The 21,583-nt window shown below is 38.3% G+C and overlaps 1 protein-coding gene across 2 annotated transcripts in view; it reads left to right on the forward strand.

The window, feature by feature from the left end:
* The window catches only part of SEC16B (SEC16 homolog B, endoplasmic reticulum export factor), a 602,132-nt gene that overhangs the window by 59,705 nt on the left and 520,844 nt on the right, over positions 1 to 21,583 (forward strand). For both annotated transcript variants that reach the window (XM_053693298.1, XM_053693299.1), the window contains exon 5: positions 13,072 to 13,175. In XM_053693298.1, the coding sequence (XP_053549273.1) occupies positions 13,072 to 13,175 (104 nt within the window). The remainder of the gene's footprint in view (positions 1 to 13,071; positions 13,176 to 21,583) is intronic.

The raw sequence follows: 21,583 nt of genomic DNA on the forward strand, positions 1-21,583 counted from the left end.
AACACATATGTGCAAATTCTAAAAAAGCACCATATACAGTGATAGCTAATTATTGATAAAACAAAACTAGATTTGGCAACAAAATATAACATAATTTATCATATGGTTTTTCAAAAAAGGAGAATAGAGAACAAAGATAAAACATGAGAATGTCTCTCCGTGATTTGAAAAAAACCTCTGAATAATTTCTCAATAATTTCTTGATAATTTAGAGAAGAAAATGCTGCCAAACACTTGGAATAATTCTACAGAATTCAGAATTCAAAGAAATTCAAGACAAATTCAAATACAAAAGAAATTAGTCACCTGAAGCTATTACATAATTCAAAGAGATACGATACTCTGTAATAATATGTAATATATGCACAAAATTATTATTGAAATTGATGGCATAAGCAAGAAAAAAATGGAAATGGGATTTTGAGAATGTGTGTTAATGGATATGGGAATTTATACTAATATGAAAATATATGTACTGACATCCATTAACCAAAAACAACTTATGACAACTAATGGGTCTAGTCCACAAAGTATCTCATATCCCACTCTAAGTTCATACCTAAAGGTGACCTGGTCTTTAGCTTGTAGATCCAGTATAACTCTTTTCTATCTAGGATCTTACATATATCACCCCCCCGGTAAGGGGTTCTCGCTACATCTATAACCTTGATTTTTAATTTTGGTATGTTTGTAAGATGAAATAGATTAAAATGTTTGGCAACTGCTGAGTCCTTATTGTAATTTTTAATATCCCTGAGATGTTCTCTTGCCCGATCTCTGAGGGTTCTACTCGACTGACCTACATATCTACTCATACATTTAGGGGCTTTTTTGTATGAGTAGATACTGTTAACAGCATTTATCACTATTTATATGACACACACCATGGAGGGTGAAGAAGGCAATCTTGCGACAATTTTTGATATACAAAACAGAAAACAATTCTTTGATAACATCTTTTCAACACCAACCATCACAACATTAGAGGGTGATTTAAAACATCAATTTAATACCCTGGAGAGACTGTTACTTTCTGATTTACGCTCAATGTGGGATGTGGTTACTTTAACACATTATGTGGCTGCACAGAGAGTGCCCAGGGGCCTCAGGTTGAAGAAATACCCTAATTTTGAGCTAGAAGACAGCGAGCTCCAGGATGAATGGAACACTGCCCTCAATGATTGCTCTATAAAACTTCTGGGTGTGTTGATTAAGAACAAAGAAAAGAAAAGAACTAATTTAAAGGAGAAGATCACAAGTTTAAAGGTGGATTTGAAAAAACGTAAGATGGATGACCAATAGGCTGCTTTAAAAACACAGATGAAGGATAAGATCAAGAAGGCGGATGCAGAGATTGCTGCACGGAAGAAGAACAAGTTTCTGCGGGACTTGGATGATTATGAAAGTAATAGAGTGTATGATTGGTCAAGATTTCGAAAGCGCTATAGAAAACCTCAAAGAAAGCAATCTGTGGACACAGATGGAAATAAGCCCTTAAAATCAATTCTGAAGAAAGATAAAGACCGTAAAGTGGTCTTTTCATCAACAGAAGGAGAGTCCACTGATCATGATTCCAATTCCTCTGACTCCAGTGAGGATATCTCGGTTCCAGTGTCTCCCCATCCCTCTTCTTCCTCTTTGTCTTTACAGATTTCCTCAAGTAAGAAGAACAAAGGCGGTAACGACATGGCAGTTCGTGCGAAAACCAGAAACCAATCAACAGTCCCTTTAGGAAAAGGACAAGAAGATCTAGAAGGAAGAAAGGAAGGAAAACAACCAAAGTCACGGAAAAAGAAATAACTTTCAATGTCATTAATCTATCTGACACACAACTCACGCCAACACATGAGGGGGTTTTGAAAAGGGTTTGGGATTTGCTCCTACATGCAAATTCTCAGCCTTTGGAACTCTTATTGATGTTAATAGGTTTGTAAGGAAGATAGCACTTAAGAGATTTTTTCATGACTCTGAAAGGACCACCTTTGGCGTCAGTACCACTGTGATCAATAATGCTAATGTCAATGTCAATACCAATGCCAATGATAATATTGATTGGAATAAAATGTTTTCTTTTGCAGATTTTGGGTTAATTGAAACTATTAAGAATTTTGATAGTGACATCACTTTTGAAAAGTGTGAGGTTCCTCCCACTCCAATTAAACATACATCCACTTTCTATCCCAGACATTTCAGAGGTAGTTTTTTTAACTCCTTTCATAAGCGAGTAGAGGAAGATGTGCTTAAATTGGAGGAAACATGTTTATCTTCTGGTTTTAATGCTAGACAAAATTTAACTGTTCAAGAGAGATTAGCTATTAAGGATCTGGCTGATAACAACAACATTGTCATTCGCAACTCTGACAAGGGGGGCAATGTTGTTGTCCTCAACAAATCAGACTATTTAATAGAGGCCAACAGACAACTCTCTGACACTGAGACATATAGAAAACTTGATTCAGATCCTACATCTGTTTTCTCCAGACAACTCTCAAAACTCCTTGAAGAAGCAGTTTCTTTAGGGATTTTTACCAAAGACCAATCTAAATATCTATTACCTACACATCCTATAATCCCCATCTTCCATTATCTCCCTAAAACCCACAAAAGCCTTCTTTCTCCACCAGGACGTCCAATCATTTCAGGCATAGGCTCCCTTTTGGAGCCTATGTCTGAATGGATTGACAGTATACTCAAACCACTAGTTAGTAACCTCTATAGCTATACTAGAGACTCTGGACATCTATTAGATGTATTAAATGATTTTGTATGGCAGGCTGGATACAAGTGGATTACTGTAGATGCAACTTCTTTATATTCTTCCATACCTCATGTACAGGGGTGTCGGGCCTTGGAGTTCTTCCTAGCTAATAATACTTCTTATAAGAATGAAGTAAAACATTTCATTGTTGAAGTTGTGGAGTTCTTGCTTACCCACAATTATTTTGTTTTCGACTCAGTGTTTTATTTGCAGTGTCAAGGAACAGCAATGGGGGCAAAATTTGCCCCCTCATATGCAAATCTGTTTGTGGGTATGTGGGAGCTCCAACATATATATGATATAGGGGAACCTTTTGGGTCCGGCATCCTTCTGTACATGAGGTAGATAGATGATCTCATTTTCATTGTTAAAGAGGATTTTCCTTTTCATGATTTTCTCACACTTCTAAACACCAATGACGTTAAATTTAAGATTTACAGGTGAATTACACCAAGACAGTGTGAATTTTTTAGATCTGAGTTTACAAGGTGACAATCTTAGTCATAGAATTGTATCTACCACATATAGAAAAGAGACAGCGGGTAACACAATCCTTCATGCTACTTCATGTCATCCCCCACATTTAGTGAAATCCATTCCAAGAAGCCAATTTATTAGGCTCAGACGTAATGCCAGTACTACAGATAATTACAATAAATGTGGCAGAGAGCTCATTTCTAGATTGGAAGCTATATAGTTTACCTTTTGGACTGCCAGCTTTGTGGAATACAATATGTAGGTCAGTCGAGTAGAACCCTCAGAGATCGGGCAAGAGAACATCTCAGGGATATTAAAAATTACAATAAGGACTCGGCAGTTGCCAAACATTTTAATCTATTTCATCTTACAAACATACCAAAATTAAAAATCAAGGTCATAGATGTAGCGAGAACCCCTTACCGGGGGGTGATATATGTAAGATCCTAGATAGAAAAGAGTTATACTGGATCTACAAGCTAAAGACCAGGTCACCTTTAGGTATGAACTTAGAGTGGGATATGAGATACTTTGTGGACTAGACCCATTAGTTGTCATAAGTTGTTTTTGGTTAATGGATGTCAGTACATATATTTTCATATTAGTATAAATTCCCATATCCATTAACACACATTCTCAAAATCCCATTTCCATTTTTTCTTGCTTATGCCATCAATTTCAATAATAATTTTGTGCATATATTACATATTATTACAGAGTATCGTATCTCTTTGAATTATGTAATAGCTTCAGGTGACTAATTTCTTTTGTATTTGAATTTGTCTTGAATTTCTTTGAATTCTGAATTCTGTAGAATTATTCCAAGTGTTTGGCAGCATTTTCTTCTCTAAATTATCAAGAAATTATTGAGAAATTATTCAGAGGTTTTTTTCAAATCACGGAGAGACATTCTCATGTTTTATCTTTGTTCTCTATTCTCCTTTTTTGAAAAACCATATGATAAATTATGTTATATTTTGTTGCCAAATCTAGTTTTGTTTTATCAATAATTAGCTATCACTGTATATGGTGCTTTTTTAGAATTTGCACATATGTGTTAAACATCACATTTATGTACAGAATATACTGTTATTTAGCTTTAAATATACTGGTATTTTTTTGTTGGATTGCACATCTTCACAAGTATTGCCATTATATTATGTTTTTATTCTTATCTGATCTGTGGCTCTTTCAGTGGACATATATTTTGAAACAATACATTTATGCTACACCTGTTTTGTTCAAATTTAGATATAAGGTGTTTTGATTGGTGCATTGTCCCTTTAAGAGCCACAGCAGGTTTCACTTGTCTAACAGCTTCTATGATTAAGCGCTAGCCAGCGAGAAACATGTAAGTCTGCTGTTTCCCTCCCTGGTTTGTTGTGTCATATTAATCTTTTTTTTGCTTCTTGTTAACTTTTTACTTGGAATAAAGTACCTTTTTTCAGTATCTCAGTAGCCGCCTGCTTTTTCCTGTACTCAGATGCAGAGCTAGATCCTCCAGAGGACAATAATTTTAATCACCCCAATCTTGCCTTGCCACGTGAGTGATTTGTTCTTCCACGACGAAAGATCTCTAATTATTTACTCTTTCAGTCCCACATAGTTAGCTTTGTATAGGTCGAGAGAATTTGTTGTGATATATATTCCCAAGTATTTTAGTTTTGATGTTGATGTATCTTATACTCTGCTTACAAATAGTGTATTTGTTCTATAGGGGCGTTAATGTTTCGGAGTTCAGACCTGGAAAGGTTTAAGTGAAAGTTGGACAGGGTACCGTATTCTTGTATCTCGCTCAGGAGTTCGGGAACTGATTTACCTATGTTCGTTAATGTGTAGAGAATGTCGTCCGTATATAGTGCCTGCTTATACTCGATGCCACCAACCGTTACTCCGCTAATTTAGTTTTTTTCCCCTAATTTTCTGTGCAAGGGCCTCGATTGACAGAGCAAAAAGAAGGGGGGATAATGGGCAGCCCTGCCTCGTGCCATTCGTAATCTTGAAGGTATCTGATAGCGTCCCATTCACTCAAACACGCGCGTTCGGATTAGAAAATAACTCAAAGGTCATATTAATATATGAATCACCAAAGTTCATGGCTTTAATGACCTGCCGCAGGAAAAGCCAGTCAACGCGGTCGAAGGCTTTTTCCGCATCTGTTGATAGAAGTGCCATGGGCACCGCCTTCATTCGAGCATGCTGTACTAATTGTAACACTTTGCAGGTGTTATCCATTGCCTCCCTGCCAGGGACAAAGTCCACCTGGTCTGTTGAAACTAAATTTGGTAAGAACTTGTTTCACTGACTGGATAGGATTTTGGCTAGGATCTTTACGTCCGAGTTCAGTAGTGATATCGTCCTAAGGTTTTCTGTTGCTGTAGGGGATTTACCGGGTTTGGATATTACTGTGATGTGTGCCTCTAACATGGAGGCGCTAAGGCAAGGGTTCTTAGTCAGATTGTTAAACACTTGGAGCATTTTTGGAGCTAGGGACTTGAAAAATGTTTTATAGTGTTTGGGGGTTAGCCAGTCTGGCCCTGGACTCTTTCCATTTGGTATGTCTTTGATTGCCTGACTCAGCTCCTCTAGAGTGACTGGGGCGTCATGCTTGTCTGTGTCTCAGTTATCTAGTCTCGGTAAGTCTATCATGGTTAGGTAGTTGTCTATAGCCTGCTGTTTTGCCAAGAGCTGCGTTTGGTCTTTTATTTTGTTAGTAATATTATATAAGGCTGTATTATAAGTATTAAACGCAGTAGCGATCCCCTTATTACCCTTTAGTATAGTTCGGTCTACTGTCTTAATATAATGTATGTGTGATTTGAGTTGTTTTCTGTGTATAGACCGGGCCAACAATTTACCAGGTTTGTTTCCCCTTCATAGTATTGTTGTTTAATTGACAGTACTTTGTGGCGATAAGCCTCCATGAGGTGCTGCTTAAGATCTAATCTAGCTCGTGTTAATGCTTCCCTTACTACTATGTCAGACAGATCTTTTTTATGATTGTCTTCTAGGGTTGCTACTAGATGTAGAAGGTTCAGGTGTTTTGCTCTATATTGCTTTAACAACCTAGCCGCATGTTTGAGGAGTTTGCCGCGCATAACGCACTTGTGGGCCTCCCATGCGTTAAGTGTTAGATAGTCTGTCAGAGATTTTTGGAGGCCCAGTCTAATTATCGGCTGATCTAGAAGAGGAAGAGTATTGTCAAGTCTCCAAATGTATGTTGTGGGTGGTATGTCAGGCCATTGTACGGAACAGGTAACGGGGGCATGATCTGACCAAGTGATCGAACCAATCTTGCATTCACTGATTAAAGGGACAGTCTACACCAGAATTTTTATTGTTTAAAAAGATAGATAATCCCTTTATTACCCATTCCCTAGTTTTGAAAAACCAACACAGTTATATAAATACACTTTTTACCTCTGTGATTATCTTGTATCTAAGCCTCTGCAAACTGCCCCTTTATTTTAATTCTTTTGACAGACATCCATTTTAGCCAATCAGAGTTGGCTCACCTGAACTACATGTGCGTGAGCACAGTGTTATCTATATGAAACACATGAACTAACACCCTCTAGTGGTGAAAAACTGTCAAAATGCCCTGAGAGAAGAGGCGGCCTCCAAGGGCTTAGAAATTAACATATGAACCTCCTAGGTTTCGCTTTCATCTAAGAATACCAAGAGAACAAAGCAAAATTGGTGATAAAAGTAAATTGGAAAATTGTTTAAAATTACATTCTCTATCTGAATCATGAAAGTTTATTTTGGACTAGACTGTCCCTTTAAGTCCAGTCCTGTAGTGTCAGTGAAGACATAATCGATTCTGGAATATTTTTTGAAAGGGGGGGAGTAGTATGTAAAGTCTTTTTGAGATGGGTGTATGGCTCTCCATACATCATGTAATGTTAGGTCCGATATCATTGCTTTGACTGACTTAAGCGTCGTGTCAGAGACACTAGATTATACGCTAGAAGTATTGAGGCGCGGCTCAATAGGAATATTGAAATCACTGGTTAGAAACACTGGGCCCTTAGCGTGGTCCAGTAATACTCTAGAAAATATTTTAATAAATTTGTGCTGTTGTACATTCGGGGCATACAGTGTGGATAAGGTAATGGGGTGATGATATAGTGTGCCTGTCACTATGATAAACCGGCCCTCCAGATCTTTCTCAATGTGTGTAGCTTTGAAATGTACCGAGTTGTGAATTAAGATGCCCACCCCACATTTTTTGGAAGTGCCCAAAGCAAAAAACGCTGTAGGGTAATGAGTATTGCACCATTTAGGTTCCCTACCTCTACGGAAGTGTGTCTCCTGAAAAAATAGAATGTGACTATGCAATTTTTTGAGTTCCCAGAAGGCAATAGTTCGCTTACCTGGATTTTTGAGGCCCTTGGCATTGACAGTGGTAAAGGTAAGACTATGCTTATCAAATCTACACGTTTGGCCCGCCATCCTAAAGAAAAAAAAAAAAAGGAAGGAGAGGGGGGTAGGGAAAGGGAGAAGTAAGGCAGTAAAGCTAACTAGGCTGAAAAGAAAAGGAAGTGCAAGTAAAAGTAAGGAAGTAGTTAACTAGAACGTCCGACACACTGGACGTTAAGTGAGGGTAAAGAGATTCTTACGATTGTATCTGAAAAACAAATAAGATTAATGTGTCTGCGTACAGAACAATTGTGTAAATAACAACAGTAAACAGTGAGTGTGGTAGTCCGTGAGGCCTCACGGCTTAAATTAACATAAAGTGCCCATAGGCCACTAAACCATAGCCCTAACTAATTAGTTAGGCAAAGCACAGCTAGAATTAAATGGGGAAGGGAAAACTATGGTGCTGTAGAATCTCTTGTAGGCGAACCAAGCATAGTTGCATTGTTCGGGCACCTATGCCGAGGTGTGCCAAGATGGGACTGGTATCCATTGTACATTTTAATTGTCCAGGCCCAATTTACAACATCTAATGCAGTGGGGAATAATCAGTGTGTGTTACTAAGCATTAACAGTCCGCATCACAAAATAAGGGTATACTGTGTGTGTATGTTTGAGTGCGGACTAAGGTATCCTTAAACTATGTTGTACTCTAATATAAGTCTCTGAGTTTAGGGAGAGGTCCCGCCACAGATAAAACTGAATCCCAAAAAAAAACCCAACATTGTCATAACATTTTACAAAAACAAGACCCTGTCACATTCCAAAGCTTAGTCTTAGACCTAGCCCAGGTCTAGTCCAATTGTCCCCTAGTGTTGCTTGCAATCAGGGACATGTTGGTGATCTTTTCCCAGAGGAACATCCTGTACCTTGGACTAGGAGCTCGTTTAGAACACGGCCATCCGCCTGCGTGCCCAAGCTCCGCCCCCCTCCAGTTCCTCTTTTTGTATGCTTTTTACTCCTTTTTTTACACCTCACTTCTTGGCTATACAGTAAACTGAAGTATGAGTGAGGTGGGAGGTGTATTTATAGGCATTTTGAGGTTTGGGAAACTTTGCCCCCTCCAGGTAGGAATGTATATCCCATACGTCACTAGCTTAGGGACTCTTGCCACTATGAAAGAAATGAATTTATCAGGTAAGTTTGTACATAAATTATGTTTTTTTCTTTTATGATTCAGATAGAGCATACATTTTTAAATATTTTTCAAATTTACTTCTTTTATCAACTGTGCTTCATTCTCTTGCTTTCCTTTATTGAAGGAACCACAATTCACTACTGGGAACTAGCTGAACACAGTAGTAAGCCAATAACAAAATTAATCTATGTGCAGCCACCAATCAGCAGCTAGGTCCCAGCTTCTGAGCCTACCTAGGTATTCTTTTCAGCAAAGGATACCAAGAGAACTAACAGCTAGATTACGAGTTTTGCGGTAAGAGCTGCTCAGTGCTAACTTGCAAGTTATTGTCAACGCTCACCTGCCTCTAGCGCTGCTATTACAGGTTTACAAAAACCCGGCGATATAAGGCAATATTGCAGCGTAAAGCAAAATTGAGCTCCATACCGCACTCCAATACCAGCGCTGCTTTGAGCTGGTTGTACATGCTCGTGCACGATTTCCCCATAGACATCAATGGGGAGAGCCGGCTAAAAAAAGCCTAACACCTGCAATAAAGGAGCTTAAAGCTCCGTAACGCAGTCCCATTGATTCCTATGGGGAAACAAAAGTTATGTTTACACCTAATACCCTAACATAAACCCTGAGTCTAAACAACCTGAATCTGCTGCCCCCGACATCGCCGACACCTACATTATACTTTTTAACCCCTAGTTTGCCGCCCCCAATGTCGCCGCCACCTACCTACACTTATTAACCCCTAATCTGCTGCCCACGACATCGCAGCCACCTACATTAGTTATTAACCCCTAATCTGCCACCCCAATGTCCCTGCCACCTACCTACACTTATTAGCCCCTAATCTGCCGCCTCCAACGTCGCCGCCACTAAACTAAAGTTATTAAACCCTAAACCTAACCCTAACACCCACTAACTTTATTGTAATTAAAATAAATCTAAATAAAACCTACTATTAATAACTAAATAATTCCTATTTAAAACTAAATACTTACCTATAAAATAAACCGTAAGCTAGCTACAATATAACTAATAGTTACATTGTATATATCTTAGGTTTTAATTTTTATTTCACAGGCAAGTTTGTATTTATTTTAACTAGGTAGAATAGTTAGTACATAGTTATTAACTATTTACTAGCTACCTAGTTAAAATAAATACAAATTTACCTGTAAAATAAAACCTAACCTGTCTTACACTAACACCTAACCTTACACTACAATTAAATAAATTACATTAATTAAATACAATTAACTAAATTACAAAAAACAAACAAACACTAAATTACACAAAATAAAAAAGAAATTATCAAATATTTAAACTAATTACACCTAATCTAATAGCCCTATCAAAATAAAAAAGCCCCCCAAAATAAAAAAAACCCTAACTTAAACTAAACTGCCAAAAGCCCTTAAAAGGGCCTTTTTGCGGGACATTGCCTCAAAGAAATCTTCTCTTTTACCTGTAAAAAAAAATACAAACAACCCCCCAACAGTAAAACCCACCACCCACACAACCAACCGCCCCAATTAAAAACCTATCTAAAAAAACTAAGCTCCCCATTGCCCTGAAAGGGCATTTGGATGGGAATTGCCCTTAAAAGGGCATTTAGCTCTTTTTTCTGCCCAAACCCTAATCTAAAAATAAAACCCACCCAATAAACCCATAATAAAACCTAACACTAACCCCCGAAGATCCACTTACAGTTTTTGAAGACCCGACATCCATCCTCAACGAAGCGACAGAAGTCTTCATCCAAGCGGCAAGAAGTCCTTAATGAAGCCGGGAGAAGTCTTCATCCAAGCGGGCCGAAGTCTTCATCCAAGCCGGCAGAAGTCTTCATCCAGACGGCATCTTCTATCTTCATCCATCCGGCACAGAGCGGCTCCATCTTCAAGACATCCGGCGCGGAGCATCCTCTTCTTACGACGGCGACTGAAGAATGAAGGTTCCTTTAAGGGACGTCATCCAAGATGGCGTCCCTTGAATTCCGATTGGCTGATAGAATTCTATCAGCCAATCGGAATTAAAGGTGAATCAGCCAATAGGATTGAGCTCGCATTCTATTGGCTGTTCCAATCAGCCAATAGAATGCAAGCTCAATCCTATTGGCTGATTGGATTAGCCAATAGGATTGAAGCTCAATCTTATTGGCTATTTTTTCACCTTAAATTCCGATTGGCTGATAGAATTCTATCAGCCAATTGGAATTCAAGGGACGCCATCTTGGATGATGTCCCTTAAAGGAACCTTCATTCTTCAGTCGCCGTCGGAAGAAGAGCATGCTTCGCGCCGGATGTCTTGAAGATGGAGCCGCTCCGCGCCGGATGGATGAAGATAGAATATGCCGTCTGGATGAAGACTTCGGCCCGCTTGGATGAAGACTCCTCCCGGCTTCGTTGAGGACTTCTGCCGCTTCGTTGAGGATGGATGTCGGGTCTTCAAAAACTGTAAGTGGATCTTCGGGGGTTAGTGTTAGGTTTTATTAAGGATTTATTGGGTGAGTTTTATTTTTATATTAGGGTTTGGGTGGAAAAAGAGCTAATTGCCCTTTTAAGGACAATGGCCATCCAAATGCCCTTTTCAGGGCAATGGGGAGCTTAGGTTTTTTAGAAAGGTTTTTATTTGGGGGGGTTGGTTGTGTGGGTGGTGGGTTTTACTGTTGGGGGGTATTTGTATTTTTTATTATAGGTAAAAGAGCTGATTTCTTTGGGGAAATGCCCCTGCAAAAGGACCTTTTAAGGGGCTATTGGCAGTTTAGTTTAGGCTAGGGTTTTTTTTATTGGGGGGCGGCTTTTTTATTTTGATAGGACTATTAGATTAGGTGTAATTAGGTTAAATATTTGATCATTTCTTTTTTTATTTTGTGTAATTTAGTGGTTTTCTTTTTTGTAATTTAGTTAATTGTACAGTATTTAATTAATGTAATTTATTTAATTGTAGTGTAAGGTTAGGTGTTAGTGTAAGACAGGTTAGGTTTTATTTTACAGGTAAATTTGTATTTATTTTAGCTAGGTAGTTAGTAAATAGTTAATAACTACTAACTATTCTACCTAGTTAAAATAAATACAAACTTAGCTGTGAAATAAAAATAAAACCTAAGATAGCTACAATGTACCTATTAGTTATATTGTAGCTAGCTTAGGGTTTATTTTACAGGTAAGTATTTCGTTTTAAATAGGAATTATTTAGTTATTAATAGTAGTTTTTATTTAGATTTATTTTAATTACATTAAAGTTAGTGGGACTTAGGGTTAGGTTTAGGGGTTAATAACTTTAGTATAGTGGCGGCGATTTTGGGGGCAGCAGATTAGGGGTTAATAACAGTAATGTAGGTTGCGGCAATGTTAGGGACAGCAGATTAGTGGTTAATAATATTTAACTTGTGTTTGTGATGCGGGAGTGCGGCGGTTTAGGGGTTAATATGTTTATTCTAGTGGCGGCGATGTTTTGAGCGGCAGATTAGCGGTTAATATTTTTATTTTAGTGTATGCAATGCGGGAGGGCCTTGGTTTAGGGGTAAATAGGTAGTTTATGGGTGTTAGTGTACGTTTTAGCACTTTAGTTATGTGTTTTATGTTACTGCGTTGTGGCATTAAACCCATAACTACTGACTTTCAGTTTACGGTATGGATCTTTACGGTATAGGCTGTACCGCTCACCTTTTGGCCTCCCAGGCAAACTTGTAATACCGGCGCTGTGGAAGTCCCATTGAAAAATTTGAAGGCTGCTGTAGTTATGTTGCGTTACGGCCAAAAAAGTGTGCGGTGCAGGTAAACCTGCAAGACTCGTAATACCAACGGTAGTGAAAAAGAGCCTTAACGCTGCTTTTTCACTCATACCGCAAAGCTCGTAATCTAGCCGTAAGCATATTATATAGTAGAGGTAAATTGGAAAATTGTTTAAAATGGTATGCTCTATCTGAACCAAGCAAGAAAAATGTTGGGTTTCCCTTTAATGCAAAGTCAGTTTGGTTTTTATTGCATGTTTTTGGCACAGCAGATTATTCACACTATTGATACATTTCCTTATAGTAAAGAAGAATTAGATACAGAAGGTTTTTTTCTTCTATTTACACAAGCTATTGCAATTTAGCCCACAACAAGCAGATGTTGTCAATTACTTTGCCTTTAACATCTGATTTCAACATCTCTTTTTATTTATTTTAATTATTTTATTGTGCAAATTTGCCCAATATTATGATTTTTTCTCTCTCTCACTATAATCGTATTCAAATGCTGCACTCACTTTTCCCTTTATCTATCATTTGTCTTTCCAGACAGGGATATGATGAGAGATATGGATATTATGATGCAACCTCCAGGGATTATGCATACCAAGTGCATTATCACAATCGTCAGACTCCTGTGCCGGATGATTATGGTACTGTATATAATATATTTCTCTAAATATAGTAAATTGAATAATCTACCCCCAGGAGGGCACATAGTAAAGAAAAATGGGACTGACTAGATGCAGCCATATCTGCCAATATAAAAAATGTAGAGGAAGAGTACAAAAACTTTTATTATGGCATTTAATCAAGAGTCTGAGAAAGGGGAAGCAAACAGAAAAGAAAGCCTGAGCAGATGGGTTCTATGTACTGAGGACAGGGCCGGTGCTACAATAGAGGCAGACTAGGTGACCTCCTAAGGTTGCTCCTTCAGGGGATAGGGTGCAAATTTTGTGCATTGCATCATTTTTTTTTTTTTTTTTATGTGTTTATATTTGCTGCTTAACTTTGGTTCATATTGGCCATATGCAATTTGTGGTGGAATAATGGTTAGAATAGGAGGGGACTACCCTAAAATATAGAGAGGCAGAGAGTGCAGGTCAGCCAGAACAGCTGGATGCATCTGTATGAAATATCTCACTGCACAGCCCCTGCTCTCTCTTCAAAAGTGTTAATATGTGTATATACACATATTAACCCCTTAACGACGAGGCTGTGCCAGGCACGTCCTACAAAAAACGGTTGTTAACGATCAAGGACATGCCTGGCACGTCCTCAGGGGATTTAAATGCTGGAAGTGATTGTGATTGCTCTCAGGGTATTGCAGCGAAGCCTCGATATTGAGGCATCGCTGCAATACCCTCCGGTTGCGTGGGAGGGTTTGGAGGGAAGCGGGTGGGCTGCCCATTGCTGGAGGGGAGTGAGCGGGACTGCTATGCTACGTCACGTCAGTGAGGGGGAAGGAGGGAGAGGGGAATCCTCTGTGTTAGGAAAGGGATCTGGGAGGGGGGAGGAGGGAGAGGGGAATCCTCTGTGTTAGGAAAGGGATCTGGGAGGGGGGTAGGATAATGAGGGGTCAGCTACACTACAGAAAAATGGGGTTTAAAAATAAAAGAAAAAACTGCAGCAAACTGGGTACTGGCAGACTAGGGTGACCACATTTCCAAACTGCCATTCAGGGAACACCCCCCAAAAAATTATTTTGATACCTTTTTTTTTTGACAATTTTTTTAAATGGAAAGTGGAACCCTTTCATAGCATAAGACATAAATGGGCAGAGAGCTCCCTGATACCTCAGTGAACCAGAGCCAAAAGAGAACACAGGGTTTGAAAGAGATTAGTGAATGAGCCGCTCACATGCTCATGCTGCACACACAGATATAGCCACCTTAACACGCCCCCCCTGCTTGCAAACGAGCACCCTCTACAGGCAGCTAGTGGCAATGTGGCAAGACATAGTCAGGCTGCTGCATTCCAAGCATCCCATTAATGCTGAGCAGATATATAGCAGCGAGCAGGCGGCGGCAGCATGGCTCGTGTGTGCGCGGCTGCGCTAAGTGTACCTGGACTGGGTATGCCCGAGCAGAAGGACCCCGGGGGAAGCAACACAAGGGGATCCGAGCGAGGATACGGGCATGCGGGTAGTGGATCTTTCTGCTGAGCTACCAGGGTTGTGACAGCACTGGCAGACGGCTTTCCATTCTGAGACACTGCATGAAGGTGCCCGGTACAGACCTGCAAAATGCGGGACTGTCCCGAGCAATCGGGGACATGTGGTCACCCTATGGCAGGTAACATAATAATAATAGGTAGAGGGGGGAGGATTAGAGAGCTGTTGGGGGGGGAATCAGGGAGGTGGGGGGATAAGGGGGGATCCTACAATGCAGAATATATATATATATATATATATATTTATATAAAAGGCTTTTATTTTCATACTGGCAGACTTTCTGCCAGTACTAAAGATGGGGGTGACTATTGGGGGGTGGGAGAGGGAAGGGGGGGAGGTTAATGAGGGGGCAGCTACACCCCCAAAAGAACGGGGTTTAAAAATAAAAAATAAAAGCAAAAACTGCAGCAAACTGGGTACTGGCAGACAGCTGCCAGTACCTAAGATGGCGCCTAATATATATATAAAGGCTTTTATTTTCACACTGGTAGACTTTCTGCCAGTACTAAAGATGGGAGTGACCATTGGGGGGTGGGAGAGGGAAGAGAGCCTTCTAATAACCAAAAAAGCAATGCCAAAGCCATATATGTCTGATATTTATGAACAAAGGGGATCCCAGAGAAGCATTTACAACCATTTGTGCCACAATTGCACAAGCTGTTTGTAAATAATTTCAGTGAGAAACCTTAAGTTTGTGAAAAAGTTTGTAAAAAGTGAACGATTTGTTTTATTTGATCGCATTTGGCGGTGAAATGGTGGCATGAAATATACCAAAATAGGCCTAGATCAATCCTTTGGGTTGTGAAAGGTTATTCAGGAATTCCTGACAGATATCAGTGTTCCAATCTTACTATCGCTAATTTTGGGGAAAAAAAATGGTTTGGAAATAGCAAAGTTCTATTTGTACTTAGTGCCCTCTAACTTGCAAAAAAAGCAAAGAGCATGTTAACATTGGGTATTTCTAAACTCAGGACAAAATTTAGAAACTATTTAGCATGGGTGTTTTTTGGTGGTTGTAGATGTGTAACAGATTTTGGGGTTCAATCTTATTTTATATTTTTAAAATACAAAAATAGATGCGGCGCTAGAAAGCTAGGTATACTATGGGAAAATATAGTCAGTAAAAAATATATATTTTGCGCGATAATGGACAAAATGTATCTATAAAGTGCAATGAAATACAATAAATAAAAATCAATACTATATAGTAATTTCTTCACTATCACAAGTATAATCAGAGGAAATGTAATAATTATTCACACTAAAATACAAATAACACAAGTATAATCAGAAGAAATTTCACACTAAAATACAAATAAAATACAAATAACTTAAAAGCATACAATAACCACCGGTGGTAATACAATAGAAAAATAAAATGAGCAATGAGCTTAAAGTAAAATCCTAAATGGCATAAAATAATTGCTCCGGTTTAACAAGTTCTTTCAATTTTCCAAACTTATAACAACAGTCTGTTAAGAGTAGTTGAGAAGGCCAAAACTGTTATCCGTACTGAAAGGCAGTATAGGTAGTGGGTTGATTCCCCAATGTATTGAGCCGTTATAATGTCAGTCTGAATATTAATATAAAACTCAGTTTTTACCTGCGGATTTGCCGACCAACCATCCGGTCTGACTTTCTTCCAAAGTCCCAACCGGGAACGAGAATCACCTGGTCTAGATGTCCGGGTCTGTTAGGCAATCTGTCCTGCAGTCTTTTCCTCCGTTACAGATGCAAAAATCTTTTTTTTGTCGTGTGACGTATTCCAGGTCGTCACGTTGTTAGACTCACCCAATCAGCTGAGGAGTTTCCTCTCTGACAATCCCCGTCCGGGAATTTCAAATACACAGAGCGCTCTGGTAGAATTGCGGGTGCTTTAGGTTTTGTAGATCCAATTTCACAGATTCACAGCAAACATCTACGCGTTTCAGCCTTTAGAAGGCCTTTATCAAGATGTTAGATTCACGTCCTATACTGCCTATTTATAGTGATATCCGTTTCCTGCCTTCATTGGATAATTAGTTCATCAAAGTATCATTAGTGAATTCATTTCTTTCATGACTTAAAAGAAGTTATGCTCATTTAAACATATTTTATAGTAAAATATAATGGTTTCATAGAAAAAATATATATAAGAATAAACCTTCTAAACAATAAATAGTTAATACAGTAAAAAAATATATTTTAAAAGATGCAGAAATCATATATATATATATAAAACCAATAGTTATTCTATTAAATTCCTTAACAAATGAATTAAATAAGTAAAAAATATCCTAAAATATAATTGTTCTATTTTTCTTTATACCATATTTCATTAGTGCTTAAAAATGACTAAAAAAAATATTTTTATTTTATAGATACTGTATATTAAAAAAGGGGGTATAATAAAAGTATCATTAATAACTAGATAAGTTTCTATTACAAAAGTAAACATGTCCCACATATTAAATATCCATATTAAAAGGACCAATAGTTTATCAAAGGGGGTACCTAAAAAAAGTAATTAATGCTTTCTAAAATTAATGTGAAGACATATATAAAAGAAACATTAAAAACCAGAATAGTTAATAGTTCCCCTAAAATCATAAAATGCAATGGATATTTAATATTCACATAAATGTAATATTCTATAAAAATGACAATATCTAGTGTTAAAATGGGTTCAAATCTAATTTTACATTTAACCCTTCAGGTACTAATGAACCAAAATAATAGATTAATTCGGCCTCTTTGTATAAAATTAATTTTTCATAGTCCCCACCTCTACTATCTTTGTTAACTTTTTTCAAACCCCACCATTGGAGATCATTGATATTTCTCCCATGGCATTCTTTAAAATGTTTAGAAACATAGTGGCCTTCAAAGCCATTTTTGATGTTATTAACATGATCTCTGATTCTATCCCTTAGCTTTCTCTGGGTTTGACCTAAGTATTGCCTGTTACAAGAGCATTGCAGGATATAAATGATACCCTTATCACTACATCTTATTAAATCATTTATAGTGTGTGTGTGGTTCCTTGTAGTAGATTTGATTGCCTTTAATTTAGTGCTATATTTACATGCCACACAACTGTAACATGGAAAAAACCTTGATAATTTTGAACCAGTAAGGTCCACATCTGACTTGTTTACATTTTTCTATACATACTAGGAGCTAAATTATTTTTTAGGTTTTTTGCTTTAGTGTAAATAATCTCAGGATGTCTTTTTACATGATCTCCTAAAATGTGATCGTTTTTTATAAGGTGCCAGTGCCTATTTAAAATAGTTTTCATAAATCCATGTTGAGCGTTAAATCTAGTAATAAAAGGGATGTTTAATTTTTGTCCTTGTTCGTTAGGTTCAGGAAGGCTTAACTCTTTACCTTTAAGTAATTCATTTCTGTTTTTCAATCTAGCTTTCTCCATTGCGTACCTGACATTATTTTCATCATAACCTTTATCTAAGAATCTTTCTTTAAGAATTAGAGATTGGGTATCAAAATCTTCAATGTTATTGCAATTTTTCATAATCCTAGTGAATTGGCTCATAGGTATATTGTCAGTCCATTTAGACAAATGACAGCTTTCTATATGGACGTAGTTGTTGGCGTCAACTTTTTTAAAGAAAGTTTTTGTGTGGATTTTTTGTTCAACAATATTTATTTCAAGATCGAGAAAATGTATAGTAGTGCTATTGATCTCACTAGTAAATTTAAAACCCAGATTATTCATATTTAAGTCTTCCAAAAACAAGTTCAAGAGTTCATAATCCCCATTCCAAACAATAAAAATATCATCTAAATTCCTTTGAGCAAATGCAAAGGCATATTGCAGGTGTTTTCTTAAGTTCTCCACATATTGGTGTGTATTGGCAGAGTTTATCAAGTTTTGGTCTGATGTAAGGTATAGCAGATGCTGAGGTAGAACCATTCTTCTACCAGTCATCAGCTCAAAAGGTGACATCTTGGTAGCACTACTTGGAGTTGCTCTTAATGTCATTAAGACTAAAGGTAGTTTTACATCCCAGTCTTTACCCGTTTCACTCACAAACTTTTTGAGGATTTTAACAATGGACTGGTTGTAACGCTCTACACCACCACTTGAGGCAGCTCTATAAGCAATATGGAGCTTTCTTTTAACCCCTAGTATTTTCCACATTTTGGTCATCACTTCGCTAGTGAAGTGGGTCCCCCGATCTGACTCGATTCTTTGGGGCAAACCAAATCTGGAAAATATATGGTTGATGAGCAATGCTGCACATGTTTCAGCACTATTGTTAGGTGCACTAATGCACTCTACCCATTTAGTGAACAGGCATGTCACTGTTAACATGTACTTGTTACCTCTTGATGACCTTGTTACCGGACCAATAAAATCAATTTGTTTATCTGACCATGGCATTACCATCCCCCTTTTCTGCAATGGCGCTCTGTGCGTTGGTGCAGTGGGTTGAAACTGTGGGCAGATTAAACACCCTTGACAGTAGGTTTGAACATCTTTCAACATGTGTGGCCAAAAAGCGTAATCACGCAATATTTCATACGTGAGTTTGGCACCACGATGACCAGATGTGGGAGCATCATGGGCATGTTGAAGCATTAGACCTCTGAACTTGGTGGGTACTACCCATTGCTGGATGCCAGTTTTGGAGGTTCTAACTAACAAACCATCCTGTAACTTGAATTGTGATCTAGATTTCACTAAGATTCTAAGATCTTCTTTGCCAATACAATCATCTTTTGAGATGGGGTTGCTTTCAGGATCTTCTATGTGTTTATAGAAGATGCCTACAATGGGGTCTTCTTTTTGACTAGTGATCAGGTCCTCACTAGGAGAATCCTGACTCCATTGTACCAAGTTAGGCTCACTCTGTTGTTTTGCCTGGTTTCTGGTAACGGCTTCTACCTTAATTGCACCCATTAAGTGGTCAATATTAAGGAGTTCTCCAGTTATGGCTCCTTGTTTGGCTAACGAATCCACAAGATCATTGCCTTCCTTATCAGGACCTAGAACTCTGGAATGACCCTTGGTCTTTTTCCAGTGTATGGTTAAATCATTGGATACCACCAGATTATCAATCTCGCAGAACAATTTGCCATGCTTGACTGGTTTGTTATTGCTTTTCTGCATGCCATTTCTTTTCCAAGTTGGCAGGTATTCAACAAAACTGTCACGCACATAATTTGAGTCAGTTATGATCACAAATTCATGAATACCATGTTCAATAGTCATTTCAATGGTCTTGAAAACAGCAGTTAGTTCTGCAACTTGACTGGATCTTGGTCCAATGTTGAAACCTATAGATATATTTGGGAATCCATTTGCTCCAGTTATACCAATGCCAGCGACTAATTTGCGCTCATTTTTAATGGTGGCATGGTAAGAAAAACCATCAACATACACCCAAGGTAATGTTTGACAATGGTCCTCATTGTACATTTTATATGGGGAAAGCAATTGTTCCTCCAGAAAATCATCTTCTGATAATTCTTCCCCAGGATCTCTAGCAGTACAGTCGTGGAGCTCAGCAAGCCCTTGTGCGACTGCATTCTTTTTATTCTGCTTGTAGCGAATGTCTACTGGCCAGCCTTGTAAGGAAAGAGTCCACGCTGTTATGCGGCTATTTGACAAATTCCCATCTCTTATTCTTTCACTTTGCAAATATAGCAAAATCTGGTGGGCTGTTTCTACAATAATTTTCTCGCCCTGTATATAGCTGCGGAAATTTTGTAGAGCCCATACAGTAGATAAGAGGGCTTTTTCGCAATCGCTAAATTTTATTTCTACTGGGGATAGATTTTTGCTCGCATAAGCAATGGCTTTGTTCAAATTATCATGCTTTTGGTATAAAACAGCACTCATGCTTACATCTGTGTAACCTGTTTCTAAGAAGAAAGGTTTATCTCCCTCAGGGTATGCTAGGCAAGGTGCTTGAGTGAGTTTTCTCTTCAGCTCTCTGATGGCTGTCTCTTGAGACTCACTCCAGTGCCATTTCACATCTTTCTTTAGAAGGAGTAGTAGTGGTTTAGCTAATTCCGCATAATTATCAATGAATTTGCGAGAATAATTTGTCATACCCAGAAATGATCTCAATTCCTTTAAGTTAGTTGGGTTTTTAGAATTCACTATAGCTTCCACCTTTTTCTTCTGGGGATTTAATCCGTCAGAGGTAACTTCATGTCCCAAGAAGTTTACACGAGTGCGGCACCATTGAGCTTTTTGTAGGGATAATTTGACACCTGCCCTTTTAAGTTGGCTGAGGACGTGTTTAAACTCTGCGATATGTTTTTTAAAGTCTGTGCTTTTGATTAAAACATCATCAACATAAGATAAGGTCCCCCTTTCCAGTGCATCAGGCATAGCCTTATGCATGAATACAGCAAATTCATGTCCAGAATTTATGTATCCAAAAGGAAGTCTTTGAAATGCATATTGGACCTTTTGGAAAGAGAATGCCAGCTTATATTGGTCCTCTTCATGTACCTTTATGGTCCAATATCCCTGTGCACAATCAATGGCAGTGAATATTTTGGATCCCTGCATTTGTGCTAGGCACTGGTCAATGTATGGTACAGGCCAGCCAGACATGTATACTCGTTTGTTTAGCTGTCTTAAGTCAGCACACAAACGCCATTGTCCATTGGGCTTAAGGACACCTAGAATAGGATTATTATAAGAGCTGTGCACCTGTCTGATAATACCTCTTTCTTCCAAATTCCTTATGATCTCTGCAAGAGAATCATATGAGGCTAAGGGAAGTCTGTACTGTTTGACAAATACAGGTGGTGCATCGGGATCTGTTTGTATTCTTGCAATGTGCAAGTCTGTAGTACCACAGTCATAAGAATCCTTAGCAAAAATATCTTTGTACTCCATCAGGAGTTCTCGCAGCTGTTGGCGTT

The sequence above is a fragment of the Bombina bombina genome, chromosome 10 (genome assembly GCF_027579735.1).
Source record: "Bombina bombina isolate aBomBom1 chromosome 10, aBomBom1.pri, whole genome shotgun sequence".
Classification (NCBI taxonomy): Eukaryota; Metazoa; Chordata; class Amphibia; order Anura; family Bombinatoridae; genus Bombina; species Bombina bombina.